General features: G+C 45.9%; 1 protein-coding gene across 1 annotated transcript; it reads left to right on the top strand.

The window, feature by feature from the left end:
• Window positions 1-245: 245 nt before the first annotated feature.
• Window positions 246-18,835, top strand: Nyx (nyctalopin). Its single transcript, XM_085837846.1, has 3 exons — window positions 246-347; window positions 14,976-15,024; window positions 17,178-18,835. The coding sequence occupies exons 1-3, from the start codon at window positions 246-248 to the stop codon at window positions 18,584-18,586; spliced, it is 1,560 nt and encodes a 519-aa protein (XP_085693972.1). The 3' UTR covers window positions 18,587-18,835.
• The last annotated feature ends 1,314 nt before the right edge of the window (window positions 18,836-20,149 follow it).

Below are 20,149 nucleotides of genomic sequence, written 5' to 3'. Positions count from 1 at the left end.
AGATGGAGGGGCTGGGGGCACTATGGGCAGACCTCCGGGATGGTAAGCAATACTTGGAGATGGGCCATTAAGGGTTTTTATGCAGAGGTTTTCCACCATCTATTTTCTTGCTGGGTCCTGAGTGATACCTGGGTTGTTGATGGGCCTTAGCCTGATTAAGGGTTTCCAAATGGATGGATGTGGTGGAATTTGAGTGAGCCCAACACTAGGATCCTTGGGGGAGGAATGAACGCACAGAAGGGGAAATGGCTGGGTATAGCCAAGGAAGTGTGGAGGTGCGGGCAGAATTCCCAAGGGACCCCTCCCAGATAGCCTTCGAGCTGCTCACTTGCCCTTTCTCCCCTCAGGTAGGGATCCTACAGCTGAGTGGCTCTAAGCCACCAGGTGCAAGGAAGGCCAAGGGATGCTGATCCTGCTTCTTCATGGTGAGTCCTGGGCCAGAGGTGCTGGGATGGGAAGGTAGGCAGCGGTCACAGCGCTCCTGCCTAAAGAGTATGGGCTCCAAGTGGCTTCAGTCACAGCTGCTCTGGATACTCTTTCTGATCAGATTTCCTGCTGTGTGACTGTGGGGAGAGGCTAGAAAACAAGAAACAAGTAACTGGTAACTGTGACATTATAGATGTTTAAATATTTTTATTTTATTTTTCAAACTTTATGCATATATGAGTATGTATGCATATTGAAACAGCATCTCATATAGTGCAGACTAGCCTCAAACTTATGTGCCCAAGGCTCACCTTGAATTTGTGGCGCTCCTCTTCCCTCAGCCTCCCAAGTGCGGGAATTAACTGCTTGAAGTCATGGTGATATATGTAATGATCTTTATATATGGCACATGTTATAGAATATTTTACCAGATGATTCTCAAATACTAGTAATAGTGTTTTGTGTTCTTGTTTTCCTTATGTCACTGTAATAAAAACACATGGACTAAAAACAATATAGGGGAAGAAGGGATTTATTCAATTCACAGTTCTGGGCCATGGTACACATCCAGAAAAGTCAAGGCAAGCTCAAGGCAGGAACTTGAAGGAAGGCTGCTGGCTAATCCATGCAGGATACCTTTCACCTAAGAACTCATAGCCAAAGTACAGCAGGAAAGGATGCTGCTTGCTGGCTTGTTGGCTGGCTTCTGTTTAGCGAGATTTCTTATCCAGCCCAGAACCACCTGCCTAGTGATGGTGCTCCTTATAGTGTGCACTCCTACAACCAATTAACAATCAAGACAAACCCTTACAGATATGCTCATGGGCCAATCCATTCTAGGGATTTCTTCAATTGAGGCTCCCTTCCAAGATGACTCTAGGTTGTGTCAAGTTGACCGTGCAAGCTAACCAGAACATTCTATCTTCCATCTTTTTAAAAAAGTGGGAAATACTCTGTTCCATCAAACAATCACTAGGGATGCTATAGAGGTAGAGTAACCACATGGCTTTTGTCTTTGAGAAATCTACATGCCTTAATGGAGAGCCAGTAAATAAATACGGAAGCAAAACTAAAAACAAATAGCATCAAGAGGGCATAGGGCACATCGTAATAAATAGGATATGACTTCCTGCTCAAGGAGTCTCCAAAGGACAGAGGTTGACATTTATATAATGACTAACAGCCAGCACCTTGCCATTTCTCCTCCTTAGAAAGGAGAAGATTGACTGAGTCATGGGGACAAAATGTTTGCTTCCAAGAGCCAATATTATTTTCAATGCATACCCAAAACTCTGCTGCCACTCATAAAGTCCAGACCATATTTCTAGCCTGCATGCTGCAGAACAGAGCTGTCTCCGCTACAGAACCCTGAAAGACATCCAGACTGCTTGTGACAGTTTGGCAAGCTCAGGGGTGACATCATTTACTAACAATAGACACACATCCCCTAGTGCTTTCATTTAAAACATACTCCAGCAGCATGGAGACTGTTTCTCTGATGATAAGTTTCAAGCAATGGGAACAAGATGTTCCCAAGAAGCAGGCAGGGATAGCGATCTGTCCCCTTGGCTGGGGGGAACAAAAAGACCGAGACGAGAGAACAAGTTGTGGCTCAGAGCAGGGGAAATGTGAGGCAAGACTGAAAGAAACAGAAACAGTTTTCCTGGGGACATACTGGAAGTGCTTCTCACAGATGGATAAGTACAGACACTCCCACATTCCCCTCAGGTGGTACCAACCTCCTAGCTCCCTGTTGTTTGCAGGATCATATTTAAATTCCAGAACTCACTTTCTAGAGTCCTCCATACTCTGCTTGTTCCACACTGAATCATTGACCACTTCTCTGTCAGAATCTAAAGAGGTGGTAGGTGCCTAATAATGGCTTGTTGATTGAAAGCATGAAGCAGCCCAGAGTAAGTAGACTCCTTTCCTCTGTTGGATGCCCTCATTCACACTAGTTATTAGGGGTCTCTGTCTAGAAGGATTAGGAAAGTAAAATCACAGGTGCTATTCTCAGACCCATAACAAGAGCCAAAATGTGAATGTTTGACAACCATTAAGCTTTGATGAGAATGTAAAACAACTGGAATGTTCATGTATCTTTGGTAGTAGTATAAAATGGTTGTACCATTTTGGAGAACAGTTTTGTGGAAAGGTAAATATGGCCCAAGCAGTCCTACTTCTAGATAAGTAAGAAATGCATGTCCATACACAGGGGGGAGGGAGGGAGAGAGAGGTGGGGGAGAGAGAGAGAGAGAGAGAGAGAGAGAGAGAGAGAGAGAGAGAGAGAGGTGGGAAAGAGGGAGAGGGAGAGAGAGAGAGAGGTGGGAGAGAGGGAGAGGGAGAGAGAGGTGAGAGAGGGAGAGAAATATATATATATATATATATATATATATATATATATATATTTATGTATGCTTATGGGGTTCTTCCACATTAAGATGTACCCACTAACCTGTGATAAACAGCAGTGGTACCTTGACGAACCTTGCTAGACATTCCACCAACTGAGCCACAGTCAGTTACCAAAATGGGTACATTTTATTGAAGGCAATCTTAATTGTTTCTCAAGCAACTAAGCTTAAAAGAAGAAAGCAGGAACGTAGGGAGAGAACTGGACTCCAGGGGGAATTCTCTGACAGTAGAGGCAGATACTGTGGCATATTGAACAACACATGTAAGAGATTCACTGATGTTATTGTAGGGACTAGTAGTTTTTTATTTTAAGCGACAAACAATATGTTATTTGTGTGAATATATTGTTTGCTTATCTATGCATTTTCTTATTGTTAGGAATTTAAGTTGATTCCTGTTAGGGGCATGGTTTTGGTTGCTAATTCAGGTTATGACTTTGGAGGTCAAAGAACATGGCATTAGTATGTACCCAGCCTTGGTGAGGGTCTCATAGTAGATGAATGTGCATTAGGAAAAAAGTATACAGTGAGTCAGGAAGCAAAATATATTCTGGGGAGGTGCCAGGCTGGCCAATAACAATCTACTCTTGTGGGACATCCTGAGAGAATAAGAACCACATTAATCTATTCTAAGAGCAGTGCCTTCAATGAGCACACGATTTACACAAAGTTTCAGTTCTTGAAGGGTTTACCACCTGAGCCAGGCACCCTGGCACATACCTACAAACCCAGCCCCCAGGAGGACGAGGCAGGAGCATGGGGATCAGGAGTTTGAGGCTATCCTTGGCTACAATAGAGAAGTCAAAGTCAGCCTGGGCTACATGAAACTTTGTCTCAAAAATAACCTAAAGGGAAAACAAGTGGGGATAGGTGGGTTTGGAAGGTACTGGTTCAGTGGTTAAGAATACCAGCTGCTCTAGCAGAGAATCGGGGTTTAATTCCTAGCACCCACATGTAGGCTTACAACAACTATAATTCCAGTCCCAGGAGATCTGACTCCCTCTTCTGGACTATACAGGCACCACACAAACATAGTACACAGACATGTAGGTAAAAACACCCATTCTCACAAAATAAAAATAATAAAAGAGAAAGAGAAAGTTCAGTACCCATTATCACCACATTGATCTTTTTCTTTCCTACTTCTAGTCTTAACAAGTCTTTTAGTACCAAGTCAGCTTCATATGTTTTGAGTGGATTTGCTGTATTATAAGGTTCTCCAATTTGTTTTATTTTTAATAAAAGATTTGTGTATTTGTTTATTTATTTCAACTACTGAGCCATCTCTTTGGCTCCTTCTTTGCCTTTTTGTCATAGTAGGTACCTGCAATGGAGTAACAAGCAAGTTCTGGGGTCACCTGAGGCCATAGGCCACGACATGGCACGCCCTCCTGCATTTCTCTCTCCCCATTAGGTCTGTTTTGAAAACCTAGCACTGGGCTTGGCCAGAGGAGCAACTGGGGCAGCATTTGCCAGGAGTGGGAAGAGAATGATTTCTAGAGCCAAAGTGGCTAACTAGATTCTGTTGAAACCCAAAAACAGACCACATTTTCCCATACTATTTTAGTTTTGTGAGGCACAAGTCTTTTTCAAACAATGAGAATACAAAAATATTCCAAGCTCAGCCTGTGGTTGGAAACTCCATGAGTAACCATTCCCCTAACAAGCCTCGGGGGTGGGGGAGACACATATTTGCAGAGCCCAGTGCCTCCAGAGACGCTCCCCAGCTGGTCCATATTAAGCCGCCATTCTGTGGGGCGCCTGGGCCTGGTCAGCAATGTTTCCCTGCAGCTGGGAGCTGGCGCACCCATCTCACCAGGCCACAGACTGACAGTTTGTTTCTGGTGTTTGCAAGATTTTGGGACACCTCATAACTTTTTTTTTTTTTTTAATAAATTGATGTACGATTCACATAAAATGTACTACCCTTTGACATGTGACATTTAGGACAATTAACAATGTTGTGCAACCATCACTTTTATCTAGTCCCCACAAGCCCCTCTTTTCAGACCCTGGCAACATCTAATCTGATGTCTTTATGGGTTTTCCTGTTGCAGACATTTACTGTAAATGAAAGGAATGTGATATGTGGCCTTGTGACTAGCTCATTTCCCCGAGCATAATTTGTTTTGCAGTTTGGGGGATTGAAGCTAGGGCCTCACACTTGTTGTGTAAATCCTCTATCACTAAGCTGTATCCCAGACTTCTTTTTATGGTTTTTGTGGTTTTTTGTTTGTTTTGTTTTTGTTTTTGTTTTTTGAGATAGGGTCTCTCTAAATAGCCCTGGTTGTCCTAGCGCTCACTATGTAGACCAGAAGGCTGGATTAGAACTCAGAGATTTGCCTGCCTCTGCCTCCTGAGTGCTGGGATTAAAGGTGTGAGCCATCATGCCAGGAAATCCCCACCCCCCTTTTTTTGAAATAGGGCCTCGTTATCATGTACAGGCTGGCCTTGAATTTGTGATCCTTCTTCCTAAGTATCTGAGATGACTGACCTGTGTTATGAAGCCCAGCTTTGCATGTTTTAGAAATTGCCCCTTTGTCTACATTTTGGCATGTGCCTGGCACTGTTGTTTTAAGGTGGGATATTTCAGTGTACACATTTGCTTCCCCATCAGTTAGTTCAAAGTCATAAGTTGTTTCCACTTTCTGGTTATTGCTCACAGTGTTGCCATGGCTGTTTATGCATATAGGCTTGCTTGCTTGGTTGCTTTCTTCCCTTTCTTTTTTCCTTTCTTCCCTTCCTTTTCCTTCCTTTCTCTCTCTCTCTCTCTCTCTCTCTCTCTCTCTCTCTCTCTCTCTCTCTCTTTCTTTCTTTCTTTTTCGAGACAGGGTTTCTTTGTGTAATAGCCCTGGCTGTTCTGGAACTCACTCTGTAGACAAGGATGGCCTTGAACTCACAGAGATCTGCTTGCCTCTGCCTCCTAAATGCTGGGATTAAAGGCGTGTATCACATTCCTTTGGTCATATACCTAAGAGAGATATTGCTAGGCCACTCAGCTATTCCATGCTACACCTTACCCCTGTCTACCTCTTTAGAGATAAGGTCTTACTATGGAGGTCAGGCCGGTCTTGAAATTGTGATCCTCCTGCTTCAGCCCCTTGAGAGCTAGGATTACAGGCATGCATCCCAACACCTAGTTTACCTTTGCACAACAAAGATGGATCCCATTTTGACAAACTTGGTCCATACTCTTGTTTTAACCTTCACATTGGAATCACCTGTGGAGCTGTATTTGGTATGTGTGTGGACAACCTTGATCTTGGATGTCATCCTCTGGAGCTGTCCTTACTTTTTGAGACAGAGTCTCTCATCCACCTGACATTTGGCAGCCAGACTATTGTCTGGCTAGCAGGGAGGCCCAGGGATCAGCCTTCCTAGTTTTGCAATTACACTCCTGCACTACTCTCTCTTCTTTATGTGGGTTCTGGGGGTGGGACTCAGGTCCTTTACAGCACTTAATAGACTAAACTATGACCCTGGCTCCACCTGTGGAACCTTAAAAATATTAAGGTTCTGGCAATAGTGGTACATGCCTGTAATCCTGGTACTTGGCAGGTGGAGACTGGAGGGTCACAAATTCAAGGCTAGTGTGGGTTACACTGAGTTCCAGGTCAACCTGAGCTACATAACAAGACCTTGTCTGAAAAACAAAACAAGAAACCAAACCCCACGCACACACAAAAAAGCAAGCAAAGAACAACAAAACAAAGAGCTGTGGATGGAGCATTTAAGAGGCAGAGTGCTTTCCTGGTATGCACAGGGCCTTGGGTTCCATGCCCAGCATAAACAACTGTGCAGATAAATAAGCAATAGAAAAGCAGATGTATGCTGGAGCCCATCCGTGTTACAACTGGCTTGGAACTCTGATGTGCACCGTTGGCTTGACCATCCTGGATCCTTTGCATAGTACTCCATAGTAATACTCTCTATAGGTAATAACTTCAATATTCATTGCTGTGGCAGAAATGTCTGAGCTAATTAACGTGCTAAGGAGGAGAGAGACTATTTGTCTCATACCTTCAGGCTTCAGCCTTGTGATGTCTTGTTTTGGGTGAGGCAGAATACCATGGTGAGGAAAACAGAGTGTAAAGCTCCTTATTTCATAGCAGCCAGGAGGCGGTGTGTGCGTGCATGTGTGTGTGTGCTGAAGATCTAGCATCCCTTCAAAATGGCACATGCCCAGTGACCTGACTGTCTTTCACTAGGTCCTGACTCTGAAAGGTCCCATCACTTCCCACTAGTGCCACTGGCAGGGGACCAAGCACATGAGATTCTAGGGCATATTTAATCTAAAGAGAACACCTGGTGTTTTGCTTCCTACTCTGGGACATATTTCCAGTTGGCTTTGAGGGATTTGTCTCTTGATGAGCTTTAATTCTATGACAAGTGGCAAGTGGAGTCCACTTCTGGCTTGGCCTACTGCTTTCACAGCTGTCCCAAGCAGTACAGTACACCTGTTCCTCATAGCTGCCCACATAACCCAGGCAGGGGAACTGAGTGACAGGGATATTCTGTCTGAGGATTAAAAAGAAGAAAGCAGCATGAGGACTCACAGAGACCAAAGTGGCAATTGCAGAGCCTGCATGGGTCTGCAGTAGCCCTCTGCATACATGCTGTCCTTGTTTGGCTTGGGGTTTTGTGAGACTCCTAACACTGGGAATAGGGCTGTCTCTGACTCTTTTGCATGTGCTTGGGACCCTTTTCTTCCTATTGCTTCACCCAGCCTTTATATGAAAATTTGTGCCTAATATTATTGCATCTTGTTATGTCCTGTCCAGTTGATATCTCTGGGAGGCCTGTACTTTTCTGGGGGGAGATGGGGAAGGGAAAAGAGAGGACTGGGAGGAGTGGAAGGAGGGGAAGCTGCAGTTGGGATGTTTTCTATGAGAGAAGGATAAATAAAATTGTAAAAAAAAAAATGAAAGAAGGGAGCAGAATAAGAAGGTGGGGATGAGAGTCAGCCTGGGAAGAGTCTACGGGACTCTGTCTGAGAGAAGTGGAACAGAAAGACATGTCCTCAGGGAGCGGATTTGAGCATGGAATGTTTTGTAAAGACTCACTTCTGAATATGCCAGGCCTTCTTGAGCATTTCTTGTCTTCCCCTTCCTATTCCTTAGACCGAAGGGGAAGCACGAAACCCTTCCCTGATTTCCAGATGGATCCATCCCCAAGATACTGCCGTGAGAAGAGACATTGCTGAGCAACTGACAGATGAATTGACTTTCTAGTCTCACAAACTAATCTTGACTTTTTAACTGGGCAAATAGGCTCTTCTGGCCAAGGTTTCCCCATGGAACTCAGCTCAGGCCAGCTAAGGAGATTTGTTGTTGAAATCGCCACTGCTGATTCTGAGAGAGACCACCTTCCACGTGGCCATGGAAAAGTCAGAACTGTCCGGACTTCTCAATTCACTCTTACAGATTTTCTGTCAAGGAAGGCTCCTTTTGGTTTTGAATTCAGATCATTTTCCTGGGCAAGATGAAGTGTTCACAGTTCTTCTGGGGGAAAGAGGAGGGGCCACAAGGCCCGTACTACAGAAATGAAGGGGGCTGGTTGTGTTAGCTTTCCATTTCTGGAGCAAAGATCCAAGGTATACAGCTTAGAAGGAGGAAAGGTTTATTTAGACTCATCATTTCACAGGTTTCCATCCATGTTTACTTGGCTCTGTTGCTTTAGGCTCAAAATAGCACAGTATATCATGGTGGGTGGTGGAGGCAGAAGACCGCCCAACTTCACAACACTTGATAATAATGGGGAGAGAAAGGCTGGCCCTGGGATGCCAATAGTCCCTTCAAGGACACCCTACCCTCCAAAGATTTCTTTCTTTCTTTCTTTCTTTCTTTCTTTCTTTCTTTCTTTCTTTCTTTCTTTCTTTCTTCCTTCCTTCCTTCCTTCCTTCCTTCTTTCTTTCTTTCTTTTCTGCCTGCTTCACACACACACACACACACACACAGAGAGAGAGAGAGAGAGAGAGAGAGAGAGAGAGAGAGAGAGAGAGAGATGGCTGCAAACTATAGGAACTATTCTAGGCTGCAGCAGCAAATCAGAAGCTTATTACAGGATCCCAGCATTCTTGATTGGAAGCTTCACTGACAGGCAAAATGCCTATATCAGGAGGTGGGCAACTCCAGCTATTTAGTGCATACATCTGCATACAGGAGACTTGTTAGGTGGTGGGTGTCAGCAATTCCATCATGCAGATATTTTTTCTCTCACCAGTGTGTAAATCTGAAAGTCAAATGTCCTGCCATTCTGTCCAGAAAATGGTTTCTGCCCGAAGCCTCCTTCTGTTTCCAAATCTTGTTGGCTGTCTGCTTGACAAATCTAGGTCATTTACTTTGAGCCTGAATTGTGAGAGAAAGTTAGGAAGGAGAGTACTGGCTTCCAGGTAAATGTAGAACAAGTAGTTTAAAGGCGTCCTCTCTGCTGTCAAATGTTTACTATAATCACAGACAGTTTCATTGTAAAGAGCAGAAATCCACTTATTCGTGCAGATGATTTGAATGGATTTCTGAAAAGGGAACAAGGATGTGACATAGGAAGTTATGGCAGGGCCTTGTGGGAACTCAGATCTACTGCTCTCTTGGCACATGAATGGATTGAATGTCTGAGTTGCATTCCTAAATCACAACTGAAACCGAATTCCCAGTGGGCTAGAATGAGGAGGGAGGCAGGGCCTTCTGGGACGCAATAGGTCACAAAGGAGGAGCTCTCAAGCCTGGGGTTGTTGTTATTGAGACATGGTCTTCCTATGTATCCCTGGCTGGCCTGGAACTCACTGGCCTGCTTCTGCCTCCCTAGTGCTGGGATTTAAAATGCGCACCATGTGCCAGAGAGTTCTTCTGTCATGAGGACAAATAGAGAAGATGGCCAGCCCTCATCAGCCACCGAATCTGCTTTGATCTGGACCTTCCCAGCCTTCAGAACCACAAGCAATGTTTGTTTACAAGCAATGTACCCGGTTTAGGACACTTTGTTATGACATTCTCAGTAGAGGGACAGTCCTCTGGCTTCCTCAGACTGCCCTTGGCTTCTGCTTCTCCACAGCTTTGCATCACATGCTGCTGTTTGATAGTTTTGGGTTTTGTTTATTAAGACAGGATATATAGTAGCTCAAGCTGATCTCACAGTCGTTATTTAGCCAGTGATGCCTTGAACTCTTGATTCTCAAGCCTTCACTCACCAAGTGTTGGGATCACAGGCTAGGATCACGACATCCAGATCACATGTGGTTTTGAAACAAACCTCAGCCCCAAAGCTAGACAGGCCTCACTCATGAGAGCTTGCTGGCCAGTGCCTTATGTCTTATTTCAATGTCATGGAGAAGAAATTAATCCAATTAGATTTGCTTACATCAAAGTGTTCACCCATGGTGCAAATAGCTGTGCCTGGGAGGAGGCAGCAGAGACCCATGGGATTTTGAGTGGGGCATGTTTTCTTAGAAACTGTGGTTGGTAACAGCTGCTATAGAGCCGTGGACAATGAATGCCAGGAGGGCCCGCAAAAGGTCAGAAAGTGCAGTTCGTTCATATCATAGACACAGGAGCTCAGATTATGTGAGTGGTCTGGAAGACAATAAAGCTTAGTGGAAAGATAAACAAAAATTAGCACCATGTAGCCCCATCTCCAGAAATCCCACCTTCTACTAAGACCAGGAGAATAATGCTTAGGCACAAGGCTGTCAGAGTCAAAGAGATTATCTTATGACTCTATGAACAAACACTTATTAAACTTGATTATTACAGCTAGGCATGATGGCATACACTTGTAACTTCAGTACTTCAGACTGAAGCAAGGGGATCATGAGTTCAAGGCCAGCCTGAACTTCAAGTGAAATAGTGTTTCAAAGTTTTAAAAAGTTGGTTCTTAGGAGAGAAAAAGAAACCCATATAGAGTGGCATTATACGTGTTCATGTCACCCATGTGACCTGTGTTGCTGTAATTTCTAAACTATTCCCTATATTCACTATTCATGGCATTCTGCTCATTGTGTATGGTGTGAGGTAGAGTCTTTTTATTTTCTGGTGCTTACAATATGCAGGTCCAATTTGCCCTGGTCTACCTTGAATTAATCTTGTTACCATAAATTTGGGAAGTCTGGGTTGATAAATGTTACAAGGGAACTTGGGGCACCCTTCCAGGGTTCTTAGTCTTGTTAGTAAAAGTATTTGGCAATCCTCCCATCACCTTTCCTCCACCTCCATCAAACTCCTGAACCATACAGGAACATGCTGTCCTCTGAGAGGCTCCACCTAGCAGCTGACTCAGATAGCCAAGCAGTGGATGGAGCTTGGGAACTCTTATGGAAGAGTAGGAGGAAGGATTGTGGGACCCTAAGGAGAGAGGAACTCCACAGGAAGACTAACTAACCGGGACCCTTGGGGGCTCTCAAGAGTCTGAACCACCAACCAAAGAACATACACAGGTTGGAGATTATATATTTATATATCATATATATATCATATATATATATTTATATATTTATATATATTATATATATATCAGATGTGCAGCTTGGTCTTCATGTGGGTCCTGAACAACTGGAGTGGGGGCGATCCCAAAAGCTGTTGCTTGTATGTGGGATATGTTCTTCTAGCTGAGCAGCCTTGTTTGGCCTCAGTGGAGAGGAAGCACCTAGCCTCACAGACATTTGAAGTGCCAGGGAGGAGGGGATGCCCAGAGGACCCAAACCTGCTCAGAGGAGAAGGGGAGGGAGGATGGGGAAGGACTGTGATGGGAGGGGTGACAAGGAGTGGGGCAGTGAGCAGGATGTAAAGTGAATAAGTAAAAAAATAAAATAAAAATTATTTGGCTGGACATGGTGGCATACATCTTTAATCCCAGCTTGGAAGGCAGAGGCAGGTGGATCTTGGTGACTTTGAGGCCAACCTGCTCTATAGAGTTCCAGACCAGCTAGGGCTGGATAGTGAGACTATCTTTAAAAAAATTGAGAACAGACTCTGAAGAAATCTTGAGGACAATTTTATTAGATTTTTGAAAGAAAAAATACCCAAAGCAGGCAAGCTGCAAATGAGCCCAAAGTATTTTTTTTAAAATGCATGCTTAGAGTGGACCCAGAAGGAAGAAAAGAAAAAGTTACACTTTTCTGAGTAAGTCAGAAAAGCAGGCAGACCAGAGAAGCTGCATGACTTTGGCTAGCCTTGTAAGCTGCTGGCCTTACAGGGTGTGAATTCTGGGAAGGAAAAGTATATTATAGGGATATTATCTATCTGTCTGTTTACATAATCATTAAAGGGATAATTATTTCTTCTATCTTTTTAGTATGGTTTAAGGTGAGCTTGTCTCCTTGAGAGGTAGTCCCTTGGCCAGGTGATCAGTAATTAACCAGCTCAACTGGATTAACCCTTGTAAATTATGGCAGCTCGGAATGTTAGGTCTCCACCCAGGTCAGAGGACTAGCTGGCTCAGCCTCTCCACAGATCCAGGCTACCACACTGATACAGTCTTACACTGATCTAAGAAGAGTGTTAATTCATGTTTCTTTTCACCCTTTATGCTACTCTGTCATATTTTTCACTCATGTATGTTATAAACTCCACAATTTCATGCTATTTTTGTTTTAAAGAATCACTTGTCTGTTAAGCAATCAAGTTGAGAAAAGGAAGGTTCTGTGCACTTTGAGATGCATCTACCCTTTCCACTTCTTTTTCATTACCTTCCTATAGCTCGTTGTCTAGCTTCATACTAGGATTACTCAGGAAACATTTATTATAAATCTGTTATAAGGATTCACAGGGGAAGATGGGTCTAATGGGTGTAAGCATGGGGCCAGGACTTTCAAAAGAAATACAGGAACTCTAAAAAGAAGAGTTGAAGAGGTGGCTCAGCTAGTAAACTGCTTGATACACAAGCATGAGGACCCAAGTTCAAGTCCTAGCACCTGCATAAATAGCAGGAGCTGAAAGATTACAGCCTGTAATCCCAAGGCTGAGGATGCAAAGACAGGAGGCTCTCCTCCCTACACATGAAATCTGTAGGGATGAAACCCCATTATTATAAAGTTGAAACCCCATTATTATAAAGTTGGTTCTTGGTTTCTTACATTGGATGTATACTGGAATTAGTCCCTTGGAGCTTTACAAATACCAGTGCCTGGTTCTATCTCTGAAGATCTTGATGCAATTAGTTTGGGTTTGTGAGGGATTAAAGCTCTCATGTAATTCCAATGTGAAGTCCTGGTTAGGATGCCCATAAATGGACCTTTCTCTCTCTTTTTAAAAGATTTATTTATTTATTTTATGTATATGAGTACACCATTGCTCTCTTCAGACACACCAGAAGAGGGCATCAGAACCCATTGCAGATGGTTGTGAGCCACCATGTGGTCCCTGGGAATTGAACTCAGGACCTTTGGAAGAGCAGACAGTGCTCTTAACCACTGAGCCATCTCTTCAGCCCCCAATAGATTTTTCTTTGTAGTTTTGTAGCAATAACTATGGGCATATTGTAGCTATCAGCAGAAATATTCATGTGATGGAAGATAGTCTGCTATGATGACAAGCAGGACTGACCACAATATGTTATTATCATATTTTAAATATTTTGCTTGACACCCTGCTTTTCTGGCTTACTAATCACAGACCTAAGTCTTCATACCTGGTAAGCTAACATTGGAGTTTTGTTGTCTGTTTTGAGAATTGACTTGATTCCATTTGTTTTGCTTACTAATCCAGTAAGTTACTGTTTCAAATGGTTATCAGTCTCAGAGATCAAAAATAGGTCTCTGATGGTGATGTATTGAATGCTCTGTAGAAATTTAAAATAAACTCTAATCTACTTTTTGAAATGGGCTACAAATTGAGTTCCAGGATGGCCAGGGCTACATAGAAAGCACTGTCTTGGGGGAGGCTGGGTGAAGAGAGGCAATATACAATAGAAAGCTTCATGCTATGTGTCTTAAAAACATCTTTTAAAACATTAGCAACCATCTTTTTGATCTCTTGAATTCTACACACCAGTTGCGATAATCTGTATTATATCTTATAGGCAATAATATAATAACAATAGAAGTTGCTAGAGCTGGAGTTACAGGCAGATGTGAGCCACTCTCTTATAATCCGGAGTTGTTTATAAAGAGTTCTCAAAACAAATGACATTCTTTGGCAAGCAGTTCATAAAGGAAGGCGTCAAGTCCATTTACTTCTGCAAACATGTATTGAGCCATACTGTGTGCTTGGAACAATGTTGGCTGTTTAGCAGGAGAAAAATGAGTCATATGATTGAGAGTGTACTTTTCTTAATTAGAAAGAAGAGAGGAGAATGAAGGGCTGCTGGTAAGGAAATGTGATACTTCAACTTGACCTAGTTGGAAGGGTTGATGAGAACAGGTTACTCCTCTGTTCTACAGAGGTCTAGAGTTAAGGTATTTTTGGTCCTGTCTCCTTAGCAGGGTATATCTCAATCAACAAGAGATCTTATTCACAGCCAGTCTAACAGTGCAAGTTCCAAGAATCTTGCTGGTAGCGTGATGTCTATCTCACAGTGTTTAGGAGAACGAGAAGCTATATCAAGCTTCCTCAACAGCAGAATAATGAAGTAGCCCATTTTCAGTTGAACACTCAAAGTCAAGTCTGAAAGTGCCAAATTCCCTTGGGAGCAGCTGAGAAACCATGGAGTGTCCCCAACAAATGAACTGCTGGAAGCTGAGCCAGCCCTCAGAGGCAGCAGCAAGCATCTCAAGCACACTCCTGTGTTGTCTATGCCTTCAAGTTGCACAGGGACTTAGAGAGCTGCGTATGTGATGGAAAGGACCAAATGACAGGATCGGGGGAGGGTTGCTAGAAATTGGTCAATTTATTCCTGGGCATCCCTTTCTTTATAAACTGTGAAACTGAACACTGTCTGAAATCACTTGGTTGGAAAATGAAAATGGTCCGTCAGTGCTGCCTTCCCCTCTCCTCTCCTCTTCCCTCCCCTCCCTCTCATCTCCTCCCATCTGTCAGTTTGGTTTTCCCCTCCCCTCCCCTCCCCTCCCCTCCCCTCCCCTCCCCTCCCCTCCCCTCCCCTCCCCTCCCCTCCCCTCCCCTCCCCTCCCCTCCCCTCCCCTCCTCTCCAGGGTCTTATGTATCCTTGGCTGGCCTTGAACTCACTATGTAGCTGAAGATGACCTAGAACTTCAGATCCTCCTGCCTTCCTTCCTTCCTGAGCACTGGGATTACAGGCATGCACCACACACTTGGTTTATGCAGGGCTACAGATGGAACCCAGGGATTTGTGTGTGCTAACCAAGTACTCTACCATCCAAGCTACATCCCCAGCCTCAGACTAGGCTTGGGACCATTGCCTTGTACAAGGAAGCATGCCACGCTGCTTTCCTGTTTGCTGTCAGTGGCAGCCATACTGGAAGAGGGGAGATTTTTTTTTTTTTTTTTGGTTTTTCAAGACAGGGTTTCTCTGTGTAGGCTCTGCTGTCCTGGAACTCACTCTGTAGACCAGGCTGGCCTCGAACTCAGAAATCCGCCTGCCTCTGCCTCCCGAGTGCTGGGATTAAAGGCGTGTGCCATCACGCCCGGCTAAGAGGGAAGATTTTTGATGACTTTATTTGATTATTCACTCGAATTTTCAGAATGAAATTTGTAAGCATTTGTCTTTCCCAATATGATGTAAAACAGTTTCTAGAGAGTAAGGGCTGGTGAATGGAACTTAACTCTATAGTGTCCATAATCATTTCTTTCAAGATGTAGGAGGTCAGTGACAGTGAATTCAATATATGCTGACCTTGAAACATGAGAGGCCATATAGTGCTGGTGAGGTGGCTCGGCAGGTAAGTGCATCTGTGACCAAGTTTGATCTGAGTTTGATCCTGGGGGCCTCATATGATAGAAAGAAGAAAACTGATTCCTGTAAGTTGTCTTCTGATCTCTGCATATACACGCCCATACACAGGCATAAAATTAAGTAAAATAAGATGGTGGGTGGTGGGGTTGGAGCAGAGAGGGATCATCATGAGGACAAGGAAAACAAGGTTCTCATGCTCTTAATTCATAACCTGATAAACTGCCAAGAGTCCCTTTGCCCTTATAGACAATGTATGGCATGCGCTTGTCCCTTATCACAAGATAACAAGAAATCCTACAGGGTGACTCACCAGCCATTGATCTTGATGACTAACAAAAAAATCACTAGGTCCCATACCACTCAAACCACCCAGAGTAAAATGTCTGCTTTTTGCTGTGTCTGCATCTAACCTGGACCTCCCACAACAGCATTCTCCCTCTTTTCCTTCCCACTGAAACCCATCTGAGAGTTTATTCTGTATGTTTCAGTTTTTATTTCTGCCACCACTGGGATTGGAGATTATCCTTAATATTTAAATTTTAAGTGACTGTTAAAGACTAAGAAAGGCAGTAATAGGCTTTTCCAACTCCCGACGCCCCATCCTTCTCTAATTCTTCCTTTTTCTTGGGGCTTAAATGACTCACTGTGGGTCAAATATTGAATTCTCATGGTGGTCCAGTGACTCGAATTGAAATGTACCACAAGCTCCATTTATAAACACATTTCCCAAGTAGCCACATTTGACATTAATATGTATCATCTAAAACTATCATTTCAATATGTAACCCATACAAAATCATTGATGAACTATTTAACTTTTTGGCATCCTCTGTATACTTGTAGTACTCAACTTGGCTGGACACATTTCTAATGGTCTGGGGCACACGTGGCTATTGGCTACTGCACTGGGATCACAGGCCTTAATGTGCTTAGAGTGACACCCTCAGAGAGTCCCCTACCCACACAATCAACAAACCTAGCTGTTGGTATCAGGATCAGCTCCAAACCCAGTGACACCACACCTAGGTGACATCGACCTACACATTCGTAGCCATGGTAACCGCCACACACTCCCAGAATCCACTTGGCTCACCTCCCACCTTTACCTGCAAGCGGCTATATCACAATCCAAATAAAATGCAGACCCCTCTGACCTCTCCCCCCCCTTCTTCGCTGCCACCTTTGCCCTCTTCCCCCATAATAAACCTCTGCCATGTGGAACTGCTTTGGCCTGGTGTGGTCTGTCCAGATGTCAGCCGTGCTTCTAACATACTAGTCAGACTCTAAAAGCGTACAGTGTTCTCTGTATCATATGGAAGCTTGGAGCAAAGTGGGATGTAGCAAGAGTCTGGTGATTAAGGTCATTAGAAAGCAAAGGGGAGGGCACTGCGGGTGGGGAAACCTGTGTTGGTAAGCAGATGGAAAGAGGCCATTTGATGGCCCCAGGACTCAGTGGAGGGTCTGCAACCCGTTACTGGGGTGACCATTGATTACTGATTGTTCTCTCTCTTTTCTTCTGGCCCCTCTCCTCTCTAGTGGTGGTCTTCAGTCTGCCCTGCACCAGGGCCAGCGAGGCCTGTCTGCGGGCCTGCCCTGCGGCCTGCACCTGCAGCCACGTGGAGCGTGGCTGCTCAGTGCGCTGTGACCGTGCGGGCCTCCAGCGGGTGCCCCAGGAGTTTCCGTGCGAGGCGGCCTCCATCGATCTGGACCGGAATGGCCTGCGCATCCTGGGCGAGCGGGCCTTTGGCACGCTGCCGTCGTTGCGCCGCCTGTCGCTGCGCCACAATAACCTGTCCTTCATCACGCCCGGCGCCTTCAAGGGCCTGCCGCGGTTGGCCGAGCTGCGCCTGGCGCACAACGGTGAGCTGCGCTACCTGCACGTGCGGACCTTCGCGGCGCTGGGCCGCCTACGCCGCCTGGACCTGGCGGCCTGCCGCCTCTTCAGCGTCCCCGAGCGTCTCCTGGCCGAGCTGCCGGCCCTGCGCGAGCTCACGGCCTTCGACAATCTCTTCCGCCGGGTGCCCGGTGCGCTCCGGGGCCTCGCCAACCTGACACACGCGCATTTCGAGCGCAGCCGCATCGAGGCCGTGGCCTCCGGCTCGCTGCTGGGCATGCGGCGTCTGCGCTCGCTCAGCCTGCAGGCCAACCGCGTGCGCGCGGTGCATGCCGGGGCCTTTGGCGACTGCAGCGCCCTGGAGGACCTGCTGCTCAACGACAACCTGCTGGCCACGCTGCCCGCCGCCGCCTTCCGCGGCCTTCGCCGCCTGCGCACCCTCAATCTGGGCGGCAACGCGCTGGGCAGCGTGGCACGCGCCTGGTTCTCTGACCTGGCAGAGCTCGAGCTGCTTTACCTGGACCGCAACAGCATCACCTTTGTTGAGGAAGGCGCCTTCCAGAACCTCTCGGGCCTCCTGGCCCTGCATCTCAATGGCAACCGTCTCACTGTGCTCTCCTGGGCCGCTTTCCAGCCAGGTTTCTTCCTGGGCCGCCTCTTCCTTTTCCGCAATCCTTGGCGCTGTGACTGCCAACTGGAGTGGCTGCGTGATTGGATGGAGGGCTCTGGGCGTGTGGCTGATGTGGCGTGTGCCTCCCCAGGCTCTGTGGCCGGCCAGGACCTCAGCCAGGTAGTCTTTGAGCGCTCCTCTGATGGCCTCTGTGTGGACCCCGATGAGCTGAACTTTACCACGTCCAGTCCTGGCCCGAGTCCAGAGCCAGTGGCCACCACTGTGAGCAGGTTCAGCAGCCTCCTCTCCAAGCTGCTGGCCCCAAGGGCCCCTGTGGAGGAGGTAGCCAATACCACCTGGGAGCTGGTCAACGTCTCATTGAATGACAGCTTTCGATCCCATGCAGTGATGGTCTTCTGCTACAAGGCCACATTTCTCTTCACCTCTTGCCTCTTGCTCAGCCTGGCCCAGTATGTGGTGTTGGGCCTGCAGAGGGAGTGACTGCCACACACTGAAGTGACTCAAACCACTTTGGCCAAAAGGGGGAAGGTTTGCTTGGCTGTCATGAGTAACTGCCTGTAGTAACCGAAGAGGGAATAGGAATGGTATTGGTAAAGTTCTTGCTGTGGGTGGAAGAAACAGTTTGTCACCAAAGATGGCTCTAGGCAGAGAGCTCTGGGGAATGCCACTGGAGTGGGTTTAAATTTCTGCTTTTGTCACATGGGCATCCATTGATATCCCGTTCCACGGGACCCAGTTATTCGTGGGTACGAGGGGGACCGCAAACCTGGGAGAAAATGGGAGGAAGAGAAAAAGGAGCTGGAGACCAAGTAGAGGGTCCTATCAAGGTCTCCGTTTATTAGGCTGAAATGCCGGGTTTTAAGACATACATCGAGGGGGATAGGGAGCGGTTGAGGGGGGATTAACAAAGAACAAAGAATTGGGCATCAGGGGAGTCGAGGGCCGAAGTCAGGCTCCAGGCAGTGGGCACTCTGCGTCTTAACTCCGGAATTCGGATCCTCCTTAACAGCCTTGGGTGTCAGGCGGGCTCAGCATGTAACTCATGTCCTTGAAAGTCTTGGGAGTCAGGAAGAAATAAGGAAGAGGGAACTATAATTCAGCTTTTACAGCCTCAGGTGCCAGGAAGGGAACAGGGAGAAGGGAGTGACAACTGGCTCCTAGCACGAGACCATTTGGCTTGTCAGGGTGGAAGACTGTGAAAAGCTCGCTTTCTCACAGTATGGTCTCTAACACATTGAAAAAGAGAAGGATGAATATGGGCCTGGGCCCACAGGCCTAAATTATATTAGGACTCAATTGGCTAAGTACTAAGAACTATGTCAGCTCTTCTCTGTCAGTAGCCCATAAACCCAATCCCTGACTTTTCTAACATGATACTTCCCCCCACCCCCCTTATCCCCAGGGACTTGGGGACAACGAGGTTCAGGAAGGTAGACAGGGCATTAGAGAAAGGGCATGGGGAAAAGACTTAGATCCAAGGCAGGCAGTTGTTGCTGAGGTCTGAGGTGTGCGTTAAGAGGCATTTCAAACCAGTTTCATTTCTTTTATGCCACAATTGATCCCTCAGTATAGGCACTGTCAGAATTATATTAAGGTGTGTGTTTGTGGACCACATTTATAAAACGCTAAAGTTAAAGTTAAACCAGTTTCTCTAAGCCTTTTCAGAGTCTTTCAAATGCAATTGTGAGTTTCCAATGTATTGTGAATGTCCAAGGCAGCACAGAATCCTCTTTTCTTAGTATCTCTTTTCGTGGGAAGAGTGTCTGTTCCCACAACATGCGCTATCAGCAGCGCAGAGCGTCTCCAGCTGGGATGGTTCCATCAGGGATGGAAGTTATTGTGAGCTGCTTGAATGGAGACTAACAGCCAGGAGAGTAGAAATCAGCAAGGACCTGTGTGTGAAGGGGACTCAGATTCCCCAGGGTGTTCCCACTGTATTCCCAAGGGCAAAGCTCTAACAGCATCCATGTGAACGTTCAGGGGGTTCTGAGTGTGGAGTATGTGATGCCCAGTCCCACTCAGGGCCCCTGACACACCAGCTTT

The sequence above is a fragment of the Mus caroli genome, unplaced genomic scaffold (assembly GCF_978045245.1).
Source record: "Mus caroli unplaced genomic scaffold, Mus_caroli_1 scaffold_5, whole genome shotgun sequence".
Lineage (NCBI taxonomy): Eukaryota > Metazoa > Chordata > Mammalia > Rodentia > Muridae > Mus > Mus caroli.
Note: the sequence above shows the minus strand (reverse complement) of the source record. Positions and strands in the feature narration are given on the sequence as shown.